We start from the raw sequence: 20,790 nt of genomic DNA, 5'->3' as shown, positions 1-20,790 counted from the left end.
ACACTTTAATTTTGGGAAACTCATACAGAATAGGAAACAAAGAAGTAAAGATAATCTGTTACGATGACGCAATATTGATAGCCAAAGATGAAGATAGTCTGAAAGGATTAGTCCACAGATTTAACATAAGAGCAAAATAACTCAATATGACAATTTCATCTCAGAAAACTATAATAATAGTAATCAGTAAAGAAACAATCAGATGTAAAATAGAAATTGATGGCATCAGTATTGAACAAGTAATGGAAATAAAATACCTTGGAATTACACTATCCAGCTGTGGAGACCTGGACAAAGAAGTGAGAAATCAAGTACAAAAAGCAAATAGATTGGCAGGATGCCTTAATAACACTATATGGCTAAACCGACATATTAACACTGAGATGAAGTCAATAATTTATAAAGCCAGTGTAAGATCAATAACGACATATGCATCAGAACAAGACCCGATACAGGCACAACATAAAGACTACTGGAAACGGCAGTAATGAGAGAATTACAAGAAATATGCTGAGAGATCGAAAGAGGAGTGAAGACATTAGAAGAAAATGTAACATAGTGTATAAACGAATAGACACTAAATAGACAAAAAAGAAGGCAATAATCATATAAGCCGAATGGGGGACACATCTGGTCAAAATAGCAAGAGATAAATCACCAATCGGTAGAAGTATCGGCCGACCTCGCAAAAGATAGTGGCAACCTTCCATAGAGGTATCAATCACCAATGAACAAGCAGAATTGCTTATAAAGAGAAAGAAGAAAACTTTAATTTTAAATTACTTCAACTTTATTCCTCCCCTATTCTTTTATTATACATACATACAATACACCCAAATTACTTTAATAGCCCTTGCCCTTATTATTGAAGAGTTTTTTTCTCATATGGACCAATGCAACAACGTTTTTTTCTTCTTCATATACTCGCGCCTGTATCTTCGGATGCCCGTCATCAGGTATCCAGGTTGTCACTCCATCTCTTCCTTGGCCTTCCTATACTCCTTCGGCCGTTTGGTGATCTTTCTCGTGCTATCTTTACCAGTGTTCCTTCTCCCATTCTGCTTATACAGTAGAACCCCGCAAATCCGAACTAATTGGGGGGACAGCCGGTTCGGATTCCGAAAAGTTCGGATTATCCGAAAATTAGCCTGGAAAGCATGGATGAATAGTGCACTTTTTAAGGAATGATTTGAAAAACAATTTGTTCCATCCGTTTCGATATTCAATAAGGAAGTGGAAAAGCTGTTTTCCTACCACCAAATTTGACCACCTTCAGGGTATTCTGCAGTTTATACAACTGTACTATAGAAAAAATTTGGTATTAGAAGGCGAGGAAAGCCGTCCACTACTGACAACCTGAAAAAATCACCGTAAACCACCGTGGCTGAGGCTTGGGACAACATTCCTTAGACTTTAATTACAAAATCATGGAAGAAGTTGTGGCCAGATTTACAATTTGAAGAAACTCCATTGCAAGATGATCTAGAAGTCGTAACACAACTTCCAAGATGTGAAAACAAAGAAGAAAGTGCAATTACAAAATGCATTGAAGCTGACGACAATGGGCACCAATAATTTATGGATGAAGATATTGTAGACTTGGTTCAACCTTAAGGCAGTCCTAATGAAGAAGAAGAAGAAAGCGAGAAAGAAGTTTTTCTGCCAGATCGAGTGTAACACGCAGTTGCCACTAAAGTTCTGAATGTGGCTCTACGTTACGTGGAGCAGAACTCTGCTGCGTTACCGGTCGATGTAATGTTTATGCGTAAATGGTTTAACATCGCTGCGTTAACTCGCTAGACCTCCATGCGTCAGACGAAAGTTACCGACTTCTTAAAGAGTACGCCTTATTAATCCTACATTGTTAAATTTTCCGGTTTTACTATGTATAATAAACATGTTTTTAAGTTTTTGTCTTGAATTTTTAAATTTTTTTAACTTTCCGTGGGTTCGGATTAGCGGGGTTCGGATTTGCAAGGTTCTACTGTATATGCTATACCATTATTTTTTTCTTATCAGAGAAAAAGTTTTTTGCCAAGTGTAATATTCATGAACAAAATTTTGATATTCTTGGGTACCTGTTTAAAAAATATCAAAATAAAACCTACATATAATTGAATTATACATTATGGGTTTATGTTTCAGGCTAGTCGCATCTTGTGATAGTATTGTTCATATTTGGGACCCATTTATGGGCGCCAACGTAGGTAGTTTAGAATCTCCAAAATTTGCTCCTGTGAATACTCTGAAGAGCATGCCAGCGCCATCTACCTTAGTATTTGCTGCTACGACAGATGGTACAATCAAAATTCTCGATACTAGAGTACTGAATTACATGCAAGAACTAAAGGTATGTAGACTTTTTTGACTTGTGCTACATATAATAATTTATGGTCACTTAATATTACCTTTTTTACCCTTATGTATTAACATTAACACACATTTTGTGTGCAAAAATTATGTATGTCTTGTATCCGAATTTGTATCATTGGTTTATAAATTAATTTTGATTAACACTGTAAAACATAAAAAATCAGTCAACTTCTTTAACACAGAACTTTAATAAAAAATAATAAGTAACAATAATCAATAAAATCTAAGGAAAATGTCCACCATCAACATCTCTACTTAACTCTTCTTCTCATTGAATCTATAACATTGTTTAGGACCCACGGAGTATTATTTAATTCTTCAACATGATTCTCTATTCTTAGAGATTCTATTTAAGTTTTAAAAATTGAATTTTTTAAATGTGGCCACAAAAGAAATCGCAGGAAGTCAAATCACAGGGTTGAGGGGGAAATTATAATAGGTGTATTTAAACTTATGACGCTATTGTCGAAAAAGTGCATAATAAAATTGAAATATTGTAGCGTTGTATGAATTCGAGCCCCGTCTTGCTGAAAATATTCTTCTATTATTTCATCATCTATCACTTGATTTATAAATGGAGTTAAAATTTCTTGACGGTGTCTTTCAGCATTTAGAATCCCTTCGAAAAATATGGGTTATACAATACGTCGCTTGCTTATAGCAGCCCAACCTCCAGGTTTCTGTAGATATAAATGCGTTTCAATAAAATAATGCGGGTTATCTGCACTCCACATCCTCATATTCTGAGAATTTGTGTATCCAGAAAGATGAATCAAACATTCGTCAGTAAAAAAGGTTTTGCCTAATACACCATCATTATTATTAAGATTATTCAGAAAGAAATTACAGAAGGCTAGCCTTTGGGGATAGTCGTTTAGGGTGATTTCATGGAAGGCTTGTAAACGATCCGGATGAAAATGTAAATCTTGCATAAGTTCCATATGAAAGATCTGTCTATTGACGTAAATGCCGAATTGATGTATGTGGTTGATCTAAAATAACTGTACTGACCAGTTCGATGTTTTCTTCAGTTCGCACTTTAGGCCTGCCAACCTCTGGCTTTTCCCCGTTCCTCGGAGCTTCCCGTTTTATTATAAACCTCTACAACGCGACGAATATATCTGCAAAAGACGTCATAATGAACCGCAACATTGGGACATTCTTCAACAAAATCTTCAAAAGCATCTCGGTTGGAGTAAATCTTATCCGTTAATTCTTTGGCCATTTCTAAAATACATTTTGAGCATAGATCGCATTTGTTCATCTGTGAAAACCATTTTTAATAATATTTTGTTTACTAAAACTTAAAAAGTCAAAGTCAACGTAAACTGACAAGTATATTTAAATTAATGATAAACATGCGCTGTATAGCTATCCCTGTCCTTCAGTCTAGCTATCTCTGTCCTTCAGTCTAGACTAGTCGCCGACAAATTAGCAGCAAAACGCATGCGCACTTTAAAATTATATAAATAATATCGATAATATAAATAATATAAATAATATCAATAATATAGATAAATATACAATTTATATTTACCTAGTATAATTTAATTATTAATATTAATTAAAAGTTTAAAAGTAAATATACCTTGTATATTTATCTATTAACGGTATTATTTATATTAAGTGAGGTTAGAAATTGTCGGCGGCAATTTGTCAACTGTACCCGCGAACGCAACTATTATGTCTGTTCTGTTATGATGACAATAATAATTTTGTATTAGTGGATATAATTACTGTACAATTAAAAGGGCTTTGTGGAACCGAGCATAAAAACAATATATTTGTTTTAGATAAGTAATAATCCTACAAGTTTAATACGATGCTTGGCTGTAGCTCCATCTGGTAACTGGGTAGCCGCTGGACAATCTTCAGGAAATATCACCATTTTAGATACGAGAACTGGTTTCATCATCGCTAACTGGCGGGCTCACGAAAGCGAAGTCTTACAGCTACAAGTTTATGATAAAGACACTCTGGTATCTAGTAGCCTGGATCAAACAACAAGTGTATGGAATGTACTAGATGGGCGATTGAAATTTCATATGAGGTGAGTAAAATATTGGTAAAGTTTGTGTAATCATCATTGTAATCAATGAAGCCTATCATCATCATCAGTTTGAGTCTACTGCTGGATATATGCCTTCCGTGAATAATTCCATTGCATCCTATATTGAGCACCCTCAATCCAGTTGTGCTGGATGCGGTTGATGTCGTCCTACCATCTTGTTGGAGGACGCCCTCGATTACGAAAGCATCGTGTCTAGGTCTCCATTCTAAAATTTTCTTGGTCCATCTTCCATCTTTGAATCTGGCAACATGTCCCGTCCAGTTCCATTTCAGCTTTGTAATTCTTTGAACTGTGTCTGAGAAATATATTTAACATTAATTCACCATTGCTCTATGTGCTCTCTCTGAGGGATATATTCAACATTCATTCACCATTGCTCTCTGTGCCACTTTTTGTGTATTTTATTGATTACTTTTCTGGTAAGGGTCAGTGTTTCTGCTCCATACCCATACATTACTACTGGGAGTAGACATTGATCAAAGACCTTCCTTTTCAAGCACAAGGGAATATATGATCTAAATATTTACCTCAGCTTTCCGTAAGCCGCCCTATTCTCCTATTTAACTCTGTTGTTTAATGATATCTTCCTAATTTAATCTCTTGGTTTTATCTTTAAATTTATTTATGGCTATACACTTGTTTAATTTATGTGCCATTAGTTGAGATGTTTTTGGTCAGTACAAGGTTGGTCATGTATTGTGTTTTGGAAAAAAATGTATTTGTGAATTTTATAAAATTCTTCTGTGGCAGTTTTAGTTGACGTCGTTGACGTACTCCTCCGATACATCTAAAGGTGGGAAACTATCAATGTAAATGTAAATTTAGTTTTCTATTGATAATTTCCCACCTCTACTAGTTTCATCTCTTTTTATTACACAACGTATTATGTTTTCCGTGTTTTGCGTTATTTTGTCGGTTCTTAAAGCTTAAAATGCCCGTAAGCTTAAAATCAGTTGTGGACGCATTTAGACTTAATAAGCAGACAACACGGTTTCTTGGATTCGAATGCATCGTCGTAATCGTGGAGCACCATCTTCACAGTGACCGTGTTACTATTTGGTGTGCTGTATCCGCACATATGGTTCTTTTCATGAGCATTTTTCAATGCGTCAGTTTTTCGATTTCTCTCTAACGCATTAAATTGTATGTGACAGAAAAAAACGCACGTCGCTGATTACATTTCGTCGGTGACATTTATAACATTTAATCTAGTTGTCAATAGATGGCGCTAATAATATAATATTAAATAATATTATATTATTCTATATAAAACAAATTTAATCTGTACAATTTATAAGGCTATACAAATCAAAGAAAATACCATTTTATAAATGCAATAAACAAAATTGATTTGTTTTCATACCAAATTGCAAATAAAATGTGACAGCTGTCAGATTTAACTAAAATGTCATGTTAGAATAAATGTCATAAATGTGTATTTATCACGGACTAACCTTTTTTTCTGTCATTTGTGACGCACTGAAAAATGCTCATGAAAAGAACCATAGCATATTGGGCCCGTATTTCATTCATAGAAACGATAGAACGCCGTTAACTGGTAATCAGGAGCGCTACAGAAAACAGATTATCACTCAATTTCTACATGATCTTCAGCTGTTTTGACGTGTCAAGAACCTACCATTTAATCAACAATGGTTTCAGCAAGACGAGAAAACCTAGCTTAGGACCAGAGAGTTTCTTCGAATGCTGCGCAATCATTTTGGGAATCGCCTTATTTCGCGTGGTAGTGATTATACCATACACATCGCACTTACCAGACCTAACGCCACCTGATGCGTACATATGGGGAATGCTAAGGAGGCTGTCTTCGTACCGACCCACATTCCAGACTAAAATTCAAGCTTTTTGGTGCCATTCAATAGCCTTAGTTTCGTGAACGCTACGAAAAACGCTTAAAACTGAACGGAGTGCATCTTGAACATCTGTTTTATCGGAAACGTCGTCGTGAATAATGTTTGCAAGGCTATTGGGACCGTGCAAGTTCGGCAAAGCGACCTCTATTTCTACGCTCTGTACTTTTATTCGCACTTTTAATTATATTGGCCAATTATATTAGTCCTGGTTGCTGGATAATGGTCAAGGCCATAGTTCAAGAAAATAATAAGAAGAAAAAATAAGATGCAGGTTATGTTATGCAAACGTAAACAATTGTATGTAGTAAATAAAATTAGTTATTAAAATGCAGTACTGCAAGCAAAATACAATTAATTAAATTTACCTTTATATAATAATTCCATATCATATCAATATTGTGGAGCAATATATAATTTTTCTGCTTCAATGACAGAAGGTATGAAATATACGTCAATTTGACAATTTCAGTTGACAATATGAATTATTTAAGATAGTTGCAATATTTCTCCGCGACTCGCGCACGGTCGTTTCTCGTTTCCCTTCCAAGTACTTGCACACCGCGAATATCATGTCGTTCATCCGGAAGAAAAGTGACATAACTCAAAAAATGCATAAATCAAGTTATCTTGTTAAATTGACTCCAAATATCCTATACCTTTATCAGGAAAAGTGTCGCATAGATGTTTACTTCCAACTTCGTAAGATGGCGGTAGTGTCATTATTCTTTTGATGATAAAATGAATACTTTTATTCCGGAACAATGACACTTTTCAGTTATGCTTTCACATTCGACGTGAACTCATCGTTATTTAAGACAAAACCGTTGAATTTCGAGAAGTGTCTTAGGTATTTTTCGTTAATTTAAAAAAAAAGTGGCCAATATTTTTAAAGAAAAGTGACATAACTCAAAATTCTGATATTTTTTCTTTGTTAAATCAAATATCATAGTTTATTTTGGTTTTGCCTCTTACACAATTAGAAACATTCACTTATCCACATTCTTCTTTTTTAATTTATAAATTTTAGCAGTTACCGTTTAAAGTTTACCGTTTAAAGTTACCGTTTAAAGTATTTTTTTTGTGTTTTTTAAACTCAAATTGAAACAAAAAAGTTGTTGGATCTTGAATTTATAGTGTACTTGTAATCCTGTTATAATTTTTCCGAGTGGAAATATCATTTTTTATAGTTTTATTTAACGGCAAATAAATTGAGGTTAGAATGCCACTGAAATGTGAAAAATGCCGTCTTAATATTGCTGATGATGAAAAAGCGGCCCGTTGCGATAGCTGTGGTGTTTATTTCCATTTGGAAGAAAAATGTTCTAGTTTGTGTGCCAGTGAACAGCGGGCTATTGTAGTTCAAAAACGTTCATTGATCTTCTTTTGTGATGATTGTAAATCTGCATTCAAGAAAGTTCCCCAATTAATTAATAAATTAGCTGCTCTCGAGAACAAAGTTTCTTCCTTGGTGGATAAGATTGCCAATTTGGAAAAGGAAGTTCAAGTTTTAAAAAATTCAGGCGCTAGTTCGATAAACTCAGATACAGTATCCTATGAAGTTCAGGACCGTATTACTAGGGCAAACAACTTAATGGTGTATAATGTTAAAGAGTCTTCTAGTACCAATTTGCAAGAAAGGATTGATAGAGATAAAGCCAGTTTGGAACCTATCCTTCATGAACTAGGTATAAATTCTAATGTGCTTAAAGTAATACGAGTTGGCAAAATAAATCATGGTAGATCCAGGCCTATTAAAGTTGTTACAAATAATTTTATGTAATAAAAGATGCAATGAAATCTAAAAATAAACTTACTTAAATAAATGGTTCGGTCTGAACTTCAGGCAAGAAAAGATAATGGTGAACTTGATATTTCTATTAAATATATCCGTGGTATGCCAACAATTGTAAAAAAAGCTCCAAAAAACTGAAACGTTCTCCTTTATTACTTTATTACCAGAATGTTGGTGGGATCCGTACAAAGCTAGTTGAGCTACGTAACGCTATTGCACATTGGGTATATGATGTTATTATTTTGGTCGAGTCATGGTTGACAGATAATTTTACTGATCATGAGCTTTGTTTCAACAATTATAGTGTTTTCAGAGCTGATAGAAACTTAAATACTAGTTCAAAGAATAGAGGTGGTGGAGTTTTAATTTTAGTTAATAGTAAGTTTAAATCTACGCATCTTACCACTCACTTTATTAATGTTGAACATCTGTTTGTTTCTTTGTCAAGCTATAACGAAACTGTTATTATTGGAGCTGTTTACATTCCACCATCATCAAATCAGGATATTTATGTGGATCATTGCTCTGCAGTAGAGTTTATTGTTGAAAACAACCCTAATAGTAGCTTATATCTTTTTGGAGACTATAATCTTCCACAAGCAACTTGGAATTATTCTACTGAGGATGGTCTTTCTGTCTCTTGCCCTGCAGAATATCCTGCATTAACAGTTTGTGAAAGTTTTTCATATTTGAATTTAAGGCAGGCCAATGTAGTTGCACATCAGCATGGAGTATTACTTGACTTATGTTTTTGTAATGATGATGCTCTGGAATCAATTACTGTTGACACAGCGGTGGACACTTTATTGTCAAACAATTACCACCATGTTGCACTTTCATGTGAATTAATTGTTAGTGATATTAATCCTTTGTCTTGCGATATTCTGTATTATGATTTTAAGAATGCTGATTATATAGCTTTAAATGGTTATTTTGCTCCAATTAATTGGGAGTATTTCTTAGCTAATGATGATATTAACATTAGCATTGAAATTTTTTATCAGATTCTAAAAATAGCATTAGATTTGTTTGTACCTATTAGAAGATACAAACCATCCGTATATCCTCGTTGGTTCTCATCTGAACTTGAAAAGTTGATATCTTGTAAGAAGGCAGCTCATGCTAAGTTTAAAAATACTAACTCAGCTGGTGATTATTCAAACTTTTCTTATCTTCGAGCTCAGTGTAAAACTTTGACAAGAACATGTTATGATAATTATATTTCTAGTACTGATCTGAAGGTTAGTGAAAATACAAAATACTTCTGAAATCACATTAACTCATTGAAACAAGATCACGGTATCCCCAATAAAATGCATTATAATGGTACAATTGCTGAAAGTGGTACAGACATTAGTAAGTTATTTTCTACTCATTTCTCTAGTGTTTATAAAAATGATAATATAGATATGTCAAATATGCAATACGATATTTTTAGGCAGCCTGACATTCCATTTATACAATTTTCCCTAAGCGAAGTTTATGAAGGAATTAGCTCTTTAAAAGGTAAACTGGTTAGTGGCCCGGATGGTATCCCTGCGTATTTTTTGATAAATTGTAAATGTAGTCTTTCCAAACCACTAAATTATTTATTTAATTCTTCATTAAAACTACAATAATTTCCTGTTAAATGGCGGGATAGTTTTATTACCCCTGTATTCAAAAATGGTCTGAAAAATGATATTGCTAATTATCGTCCCGTAGTATTACTTTCTGCAATACCTAAATTATTTGAACTGTTGTTATATAAACACGTGTCATGGTATTGTAAAAATATTCTGATCGAACAACAGCATGGTTTTACGAGTGGTAAGTCTACCAACACAAACTTACTGCTTTATCAACATTGTATCACTTCTGCCTTTGAAAAGAGGTGCCAAGTTGATTCGATTTACACTGACTTTTCGAAGGCATTTGATACAGTGAACCACGATTTACTCTTACAAAAACTCGTTAAAATCGGATTTCCACACTATTTAGTGAATTGGTTGGAAAGTTACCTACAATGCAGGATTCAGTATGTGAAAATAAAAATTTTTACTTCGATTCCTATAAACGCAAGTTCTGGCGTCCCACAGGGATCACATTTGGGACCCTTACTATTTAATATTTTCATTAACGATGTAGCTTCATGTTTTAAATATTGTAAGTTTTTATTATTTGCTGATGACCTGAAATTATTTATGGAAATTTCTGAATTATCTGACTGTTTCAAGTTGCAAGATGATTTAAATTACTTTATTAATTGGGCTACCAATAATGCCATGTCTTTAAATCCACACAAATGTTTTACAATAACTTTCTCGAGATCAACAAATCCTGTAAATTTTGTTTATAATATTAATTCTGTTCCTTTAGAGAAAATTAGTGAAATCAAGGATCTAGGAGTAATTTTTGACAGTTCTTTGACATTTGTCTCACACTTAAGATCTAATACTAGTAGAGCTTTGAATACTTTGGGATTTATAACTAGAAACTCTAGAGAATTTTCTGTTTTTACATTCAGGACTTTGTATTTATCTTTAGTACGCAGCATCCTATTGTATGTTTCACCTCACTATCGTGATGTGAGTTTCAGTGTGGTCACCTCATTATCGATCACATATTTTATCTTTGGAAGCAGTCCAGAATAGGTTTTTGAGAACTTGTCGGTGGAGATTACATATGCCTGAATTTTCTTCTTATCAGAGAATAAATAATCATTTAAAGTTGTTGTCTATTGAAAAAACTTTAATTATTAATGATCTTTTATTTCTCCATAAAATCTTGGAGGGTAATATAACTTGCCCGGATTTGTTGGAGCTAATCAACTTTAAATTAAACACTATAAATATTAGAGATAAACCATTATTCTCAATTAGTTTTCATTATACCAACTACGGATATAATAGTCCTATACCTAGATTTCATAGACTGGGTAATGAAATTAATAAAACTACAGATCTGCTGGGAGTTAGTCAAACCAGGTTTAAAAACCAACTGAGGGAGTATTTAATGTAATATGTTATTGTGATATATTTATTTGTTGGGAACCACTGAGGGAGTATTTATGTAATTTATGTAATTTTTGTATTTTATGTATTTTAAGTATTTTATGTGAGTCGATTGTAGTACCTCAACGAGTAAACACCGACGATCGCTGCTGTGTTTAAAAATAGCGGTGAAATACGAGTTTACCAGTGTGAGTGATAACAACATTTTAAATTAGATTTGTTTAGTTTATTCGGAACTATAATTAGATCCAGTTTTTTGCTTTTTACATTAATTAGAAACATCAATAATATTAATGGACTAGCATAAACATCGAAAAGTGATCTAGCCGGCTACCTGAGGTGCCGGCAAAATGTTTAAATATCAAGAATACTCTAAACTAAACAAATAATTAATTATATTTCATAATATTGTTTCTGCTTCTGACTACATGGGCAGTAACGTGCAAAACAGTTCAGCTTCAAATATGTCTCAAACTACAGATAATGCAACTTCTAGGCAAACAACTTCGTATGCATCCATAGTTACGTCCATAGTTAAACCTTCGTTTCCAAAGCACACCCAAGCGGTAGTATTACATGCTGATCAAAACCTTAAATTACATGACTATGTTAGATCTATAGGCGACATTATTGGTCCCAAACAAATTTCTTTTGCTTCTAGAATATCCCATAATAGGATATGTATTTATCTTACCAATTCCAATCTAGTCGAACAGTTATTAACATCGCATCCAAATATTCAGATAGGGAACATTACCCTAAATATTCGCAGACTGGTTTCCCCCACGAAAAGAATTGTCATATCAAATATTTCCCCAACCGTTCCGCACGATTTAGTAGAAAGTGCAATTAAAAATCTTGGGCTTGAGATAGCCTCCCCGATTTCCTTTTTAAGAGCTGGTATCCCAGGTGATAAGTACTCTCACATTCTTAGCTTTAGACGCAAAGTATATGTTTTTTCCAATACAGATAATTTTGAATTACAAACGTCAATAGTAATACCTTTTGAAGGTACTGACAACAGAATCTTTTTATCTACAGATAAAATGGAGTGTTTTATCTGTAAACAACCTGGACACATTGCTTCTAAATGCCCTAATCCTCCAACTGTTAATGTAACTCAAACTCCTAATTCAAATCCCGAATTATCCACGAACACAACCCTTTTACTAGATAACACACAGCCGACAGACACCTCCAGCGTGACCCCTATTACAGATACTTCACAACAGGACACAACTACCGCACTAAAACCAGCCCTTAAACGAGGTCGCTCAGAAGTATCAACGGCCACGAATGAAAACAGTTCCCTAGATGACACTGTTAGCATGCCTCCACCCGTTTCACCTGCCAGCCACATACAGCAGGATAAAACCATTAAGCAAAAAAGAAACAAAGGACAAACCCACCAACAGAAACCGGACTGACTGAACAAACTAAAGAGGATATAAAAGAGGCCTATAATAAAACACCAGAAGCATTCATACTTCCTCAAGATAATCTGATAGCTTTCCTGGAAAACACCTTTGGAAATAACGATCCTTACACTGAAGCATTGAAATTCACGAGCGATATTAAATCTTTGATCTTAAATTTACAATTTCGGTACCCAACTCTCCAAGAACGGGCAATTAGATATCGTATAACACGCATAAATAAAAAAAATTAAACTCCAACTGGAACCTGATGATGCCGAAAGTGTATCTAGTATTGATATATCCCATGACGTAAGCGATGAAGACAGCAACTCAGACGTATCTCAATTATCTCAACAGTCTCAAAAGTCCTTACAATAATCTGTAATTATATTCACATTAATTCAGTGGAATTGTGATGGGTTTTTTCCCCGTCTTGAACGCTTACAACAATTAATCTCAGATCACGTTTCTGACTTTCTCTGCTTACAAGAGACTAACTTTAACACAACACACAATCCGTATCTTAAAAACTATTCTAGCTATCATTTTGTTAGGACAACGCATTTAAGGGCCAGCGGTGGATCCTCCATTTTTATTTCAAATGATGTTTTTCACAGTAGCAGTAACTGCATGGTGCCCTAACAAAATTGTCATATGCAATGTTTACATTCCTCCTAACTATAATCTTGCCAGTGCTGAACTTTTAAATCTCATTAACCAACTTCCAGCTCCATTTATCCTTGGAGATTTTAACGCTCATAGTATCATGTGGGGATCTAAAAATACGTTTGGTAGGGGTAAAATTATTGAGGATATTATTAATCATGATGTTAGTCTTTTAAACACAGGAAGTAGCACGTATTTTCATATACAGTCTGGCTCCTTCTCTTCAATTGACCTGAGCATTAGTGATCCTAAAACAGCTCCTCTTCTTACCTGGTACACGCTTGACAGTCTCTATGACAGCAATCACTTCCCTATCTTCATCACTAATAATGAAGCTAAACCGTCTTATGTTAAGAGCAAATGGAATATCTCAAAAGCTAATTGGGAACTTTTCAGCGCATCTGTTAAGGATCGAGTTAACGAAATTGTTTATCAAAACAATGCTGATACGGATGTTGAAGAATTTAATAGATGCATACTACAAGCAGCAGAAGAACACATAGGAAAGTGCACCATTAATCCATCCCAAAAATCTGTACCATGGTGGAACCTATCTTGCAAGCTAGCAGTTAAAGCTAGCAAAAAGGCCTTAAACAAATATCGTAGAACACGATCAGAAGAGGACTTAATTAATTTCAAGCGACTAAAGGCCAAATCAAAACGAGTAATAAAAGAAAGTAAACGAAAATCTTGGATTAAATTCTCCAGTACTATAACCGCTGACACATCTCCAACTCAAGTATGGAACAAAATAAAACAAATTAATGGACGCAACACAACGTATAGAATACCCGCTCTTATCCACGAAAATAATATTATTACAGACGACCAGAAAATCTCTGATACCTTTGCACAATATTTTTTAGACAAATCCAAAAACAGAATTAACCATTTATTGACACGAGACGAACAGCACCCTCCCCAGTCCTCCTCATCTAACACTGGTCCACTTAACCTACCGTTTACTCTGGACGAACTCTATGATGTTGTTAGCTCTCTAAAAAAATCTGCTGCCGGACCAGATGATATTCCCTCAATATTTATTAAAAAACTACATTCAGATACATTAAGAAAATTATTAGATCTGTACAATATTTTATGGACAGATCAACTGTTTCCCAGGCTATGGAGAAAATCCATTATGATTCCAATTAAAAAGAACGACTGCATGTCAGCATTACCCAGTTCATTTCGACCCATTTCTTTAACTTGCTCATTATGTAAAGTCTTAGAAAAAATGATAAATAATCGTTTAAACTGGTACTTAGAACGACATAAGTTACTAAATCCATTTCAGTCAGGATTTATATCAAATAGATGCACTATGGACAATTTGGTTTCACTTCAGTCTGAAATTGCGTACGCCATGCAAAACAAGAATGAGGTAATTGCCGTTGCTCTAGACATAGAGAGTGCTTTCGATACCACTTCAAAATCATTAATTCTTGCAAAACTTAGTGACCTCAAATTAGAAGGTAATATAACAACATTTATTAATCACTTTTTAACGGATAGAACGCTTCAAGTGTCCATAAATGGTAAAATGTCTGCACCACAAGCTGTAGAGAATGGACTACCTCAAGGTTGTATACTTAGCACCACACTATTCTTAATCTGTATTAATGACATAAGCTCTATGATAAAAGCACCATTTCAACACGCTATTTACGCTGATGATATCATTCTATTTTGTCAAGGTAGGACCACATCCAGTACATTTGCGTTACTCCAAAACACCCTAGAGTCTATCACCAATTGGTCAGAAAGTACAGGATTCAAATTTTCACCACCTAAATCTGTAGTAATCCAATTTAGTAAAAAATACAGGTCTCCCCAACCTAATTTACAACTACATGGAACTTCGCTTCGTGTAGTAGATAACCATAAAATCTTGGGTATGCAATTTGATAAAAGACTGTCTTGGAGAAATCATATACAAACCACTAAAGCTAATTGTTTAAAAAGAATAAACATAATTAAATCCCTTGCTCACTATCACTGGGGATCTGAAGAGGAAGTATTACTCAGAATTTACCAAGCTCTAATTAGGTCCAAACTTGATTACGGTAGCATACTCTATATGTCTGCATGCAAGTCTCTCTTAAATTCTCTTAACGTCGTTCAGAACATATCTCTTCGTATTTGTCTTGGTGCTTTTAGATCTAGCCCATCTGAAAGCATTCATGTCGAAGCCTATGAACCTCCACTGACTGATAGGAGACAAAGACTCCTTCTGAATTATTTTGCAAAGGTCTCTGCCAACCCCTCAAATCCAGCTGCCAATCTTGTTGCCAGACACACAGTAATATATCTAACAGAAAAACCTAGGTCTGTGTACCCAATTGACCGCAAATTACACCAGTTAATTAACAACATAGATTTTTCAAATATGATCCCGATCTGTATCCCTCATACCCCGCCTTGGACCAGAAAGCAGCCTAGTTTTAACATTAGTCTATGTAGATACGACAAAAAGGAAACACCCAGCCTTATGATTAGACAAGAGTTCCATAAAATGATCGACAAGGAAAAGTTTGATACAACCTTATACACAGACGCCAGTAAAGATGAACATGGTACAAGCTGTGCAGTAACTACTACAAATGAAACAATAGCGTCATTCCGCCTCCCTACAATCTGCAGTATACATACAGCGGAATTATATGGAATAAATAAAACTCTAGAAGTCACACCAAAAAGCAGCAAACGTATAGCCATATGCATCGACTCACTGTCATCGATTCACTCACTAAAATCCTTAAGATCACAACACCCAATAGTCAATAAGGTACACACTCACTGTCATCAGCTGTTAACTTCGGGCACCTCAGTATCCATAATCTGGGTTCCTTCGCACGTAGGTGTTACTGGTAACGAGAAAGCGGACCAAGCAGCGAAAAAAGCTAATTACCCTAATAATCCAGTCGAAAGAATACAGCTCCATCAGGACCTAAAATATCTCTTCAAGCAAGCAGTTTTGGAAAATTGGCAAGATCAATGGAGTAAAAGCACATCAAAATTACATCAAATACAACCTATAATTCGACCATCGCAAATTCCCATACAAAAAAGAAGAGACAAAGCCATAATCAGACGAATAAGAATAGGTCACACTCGTCTCACGCACGGTTGCCTCATGAGTTCTGGAAATCCACCAGTCTGTGAACGTTGCAACAACACGCGGCTTTCCATACAACATATCCTACTTGAATGTAGTACTTTCAGCTCCACCCGACGACGGCATAACATTAGTGGTACCCTTAGTGATATACTTAGTTCACCTGGTTCAATAAACTCTCTGATTACTTTTCTGAGAGACTCTAAATTGTATAATTTAATATAAAATATTTATAAATTTTGTAAAAGTACCAAAACTTGTAGCTTAACCAAATATTGTAACCAATTATTGTAACTGTTTTTGTTCCCGTGTCAATGACCTTAGTTGTCGAGACACGTAAATTTAAATAAAAAAAAAGTATTTTATGTAGGTAATGTTATTGTGATATATTTACTTGTTAGTAGGTTAGTGTTAAAAATGTCTATATATTTTTATATTGTAAAAAGGAGATTTTCCGTTAAATAAACAAATAAATAAATCTTATAGTTAAATTAAGATATAAAAAATCTATTTTTGTCTCCCCTGAAAAACGTGTTTTTTTGAGTTGAGACACTGAAATATTAATAAAAATTTCATTATTCATTTCAGTACTGTTTATTTTGCCGTATATTGTACTAAATATCTTTCTCATTTTTTTCGTCTTGTTTTTCTCTGAAATATATATACTTAGTCAAAATAATGCACAAACAACTAAAAATAGTTTATAACCATATTGGTCTTATTTTTTTACCAACTGTTCTAGGGGAACTACGGAGCCAGTACATTGCCTAAGCATCCACAACAACGAGTTGATTTCCGGTACCACTGGAAATCGTATCGGAGTGCACACTTCAATCACTTTTGAAGCGTCGTTTTCAAACAATAAACTAAGAGGTGACTCGTTCAGAGGCCTTCTCACCTCCATGGACTACCTGCCTCTGAACCGGTTACTTCTCTTAGGAGCTGATACGGGAAATATTAATTTATTGTGTTGAGAAATTAGGAAATGGGTTATTTATATTTAAAGAATTTAGGTATGTTAATAAGAGTATTTTAAATAAATAATTTTTAAATTTTATAAGATTTTTTCTTCACATTAGAAACATTATTTATTTTAATTTAACATGCCCTATTCATTTTCTTCACAATTATTTTGATTATACGCGAACAAAACACGGGACTAACACTTTAAAATGTCTTATTTTGAAGTAGAGAACCTTTAGTAATTCTATGTTCAATGTATTCTTTAAAAGTTATGTATAGTGGGATACAGCATGTTTAGTTTAAATTGATATACGACCTATAAATGGCAATACTGCGTGCCGTCGAGTACCAGACGATCTCCACTTCCCACGCCAATGCACCTGATTCTCGCCGATTTTCAGGTGTATCCTAGTGTAAAAGTACGAAATTCATATATTTTTATTGGGAATTTCTAAAATAACAAGTACTGTACCAATTGTTTTGAAAATTTGCATGAGCATTTATTATAAAAATAAGTATATGTAAAACAATTTTCATAAAAAATATATTGAAATGTGCCATCTACTGGCACCGTGAAAATAAAAACATGGCCCCACTGCTGCAGCGATTGGGACTAATAGAGATCCTGAAACATAAAATTTCAAAGTGATTATTGAAACATAAGTTATTTCCTATACCATCAACTAGGATTTTTAAAAAATATTAAAATTTGGAAAAATGACGAAGTGTTTAAAATTAGCTAAAACATTTTCAGTTTCAAAACCGCCAAATTGACATTTTTTATCCGATCCGAAAACCCCTAGTTGATGGTATAGAAAGTAACTTAATATTTTAATAATAACTTTGAATTTTTATGTTTCAGGATCTCCATTAGTCACAATCATTGCAGCAGTGGAGCTATGTTTTTATTTTCACGGTGCCACTAGATGGCGCATAAATCGTTTAATTTTCAATATTTTTTATGAAAATTGTGTTCTGTACTTCTTTTATAATAAATGCTCATGCAAATTTTCAAAACAATAGGGATGTTCACTAATTTTTAAATATAGTTAAATTCAATAGATTACAAGGTATATAAAAAGGTAACAATCATAAAACTGTTTAAAAATGTATATTTTTTAAGATAAATGAGTTCATAATGTTGATTTTCTTGGAGGCTAGAAAAACGGTACCCTGCAGCGAGGCTACGGTCTGTGACGTCAGCAGTCGTAACGTCTTTGATCGACGACTAGTTTTGTATACTTATTTACTCAGTGTATTTGAATGTGCGCAGTTTTTTACGTATTTAATTATTAAAAATAAAGCCAAATAAGTGGTGTTTTGTTCCTGGGTGTGTAAATACATCAAAAAACAGTTCTGACAAGATTTTTATTACCGTTCCAGCCAATTTAAAACAGAAAAAGAAATGGTTTGTTGCAGCTAGAACTTAAAATAACTAACTTAAAGAACTAACTTAGTTAGTTCTTTAAGTTAAGAACAAATAATAAAAAAAAACATTATAGAAGTTTTCCAGAGACTTTCGGCCCTTGGTAATAATGTTCTTTCTGCATTTACATTTTTCAAAAATACTTATTAGTTTTCTCAGGATTCGAAAAAAATGAATGAATTTAAATAGCATTGGACCAAGATTTTGCACCTACCCCCTTAAAGAGTAAATGAAAAAGTTTCGGGACCTCAAATTTGTATTCCTTAAACTGGGATATTCCTAAAAACGGGATTCTAATAATACATACAGTAAAAGTAAACCTTGAAATAACTACATGTGGATGTAGGTATGACTTTATATTATATTAAAATCATTAATAATTTAGTGAAAAGATTGGTTGAAATGAAAATGTATAATACCCAAATTCAAAAATATTTTTCACCTTGGAACAGTTGTCAACTCGAAATACGAAACCACCGAAATAAGATCTAGAGTTGAAAAGGACATAGCAACATTTAACAACATCCATGAGAAATATTTTCACCCATTGCGACATAATATCTCTCCCACTAAAAATGCGGCTGCTAAAATGTTATTATTTCCGGTCTTGCTATATGGCGCAGAGGCCTGGACAATAATGGAAACATTAATGAAAAAGCTAGAGGCATTCGAGATGTGGGTGTACCCACGTATCCTCAAAATATCCTGGGCGACCCACACCAACGTACAGGTATTGCGTCGAATGGGAAAACAAAAAGAAATCTCTTTTACAATTAAGAAACGAAATCTTAAATATTTCGGTCATATCATGAGGCATGATAAATATCGTATACTCCAACTGATAACGCAAGGTAAAATAGAGAGCAAACGCGGACCCGGAAGAAAAGACACTCATGACTTAAAAACTTACGCCAATGATTTGGACCAAAATCGATCGAGTTATTCAGAAACGCCTCAAATGAAATTAAAATTGCAATGATGATAGCCAACGTCTACAACGGACAAGGCACATGAAGAAGAATAAAAATATTTTTAATACACCTAACCAAGGTAAAGTAATAACCAGCTAATGTATGCATACAATATGCATGCGTACAATGCATGCATACAACTTTCTCTATTTTTTTTGTGGAGTATTAAGCATTTATTTTTTTAGCTTAAAGAAGACATGGAAAATTATATGGAATATACACTCAGTAAAGCTGTGGTAGATTTATTTTTTTACAAGATGCCAATAAATCATACACCATTGTTACATCTACACCACAGTCGGTAGTTTATACGAATCGGCTTTCTGAAAACCTTCTTCCGTTTTATTTGTTCATTTTTGTAAAACCCAAAATATGTCCTTACAAACAGTCTATCCACTTTAAACTAAACAAATTCACTATAAAACTCCACTTTAACCCTGATAAAACAAGAAGAGAACAAAATAAAATGACCTGAAACGTCAAACAGGTAAACAGTAACACTATGAGAATGGCGCGCTCTTGGGGTATGCAACTAGTGACGTCAGGCCAATAGAGAAGCGTTCTTGAAATTTAAAATAATGCTAGATTTCTAATAAAGATTTTTTATAGAAAGGCTTTTTCAATTTTGTTGAAATTTTGGACAATTATTCCTAGGGTGTTTCTTAATCGTTTTACATGTTTGAAATGACTTTTTAATTTTTTGTGAACATCCCTATTGGTACAGTACTCTTTATTTTAGAAATTCCAAAAAAAAAGTATGAATTTCAGACTTTTACTCTAGGATAGCCCTTAACTCCGTCCTCCGGCGATTAAACAACGATAGTGGTATAAGCAATGTTGCCGATTTTAGCGCTTCCTTCAGTCGCCTATATCTAATCGAAAACTAAACGTGTTGTATAAGCGTGTATATTAGGTGCGTTCGCGGGTACAGTTGACAAATTGTCGCCGACAATTTCTAACCTCACTTGATATAAATAATACCGTTAATAGATAAATATACAAGGTATATTTATTTTTAATTAATATTATCAACTAATTATTAAATTATACTAAGTAAATATACCTTGTATCTATTAACGATATTATTTATATTATTTTAAAGTGCGCATGCGTGTTCTGACAATT

The 20,790-nt window shown here is 33.9% G+C and overlaps 1 protein-coding gene across 1 annotated transcript in view; it reads left to right on the top strand.

Moving 5' to 3' along the window:
* The window catches only part of LOC114332615 (WD repeat-containing protein 81), a 133,038-nt gene extending 115,673 nt beyond the window's left edge, over positions 1-17,365 (top strand). The window contains exons 12-14 of the mRNA XM_050646826.1: positions 2,146-2,350; positions 4,167-4,423; positions 17,048-17,365. Coding sequence (XP_050502783.1) covers positions 2,146-2,350; positions 4,167-4,423; positions 17,048-17,279 — 694 coding nt within the window. The 3' untranslated portion in view covers positions 17,280-17,365. The remainder of the gene's footprint in view (positions 1-2,145; positions 2,351-4,166; positions 4,424-17,047) is intronic.
* Positions 17,366-20,790: the final 3,425 nt, after the last annotated feature.

The sequence above is a fragment of the Diabrotica virgifera genome, chromosome 3 (genome assembly GCF_917563875.1).
Source record: "Diabrotica virgifera virgifera chromosome 3, PGI_DIABVI_V3a".
Lineage (NCBI taxonomy): Eukaryota > Metazoa > Arthropoda > Insecta > Coleoptera > Chrysomelidae > Diabrotica > Diabrotica virgifera.
This window is presented reverse-complemented; position numbering and strand designations above follow the sequence as displayed.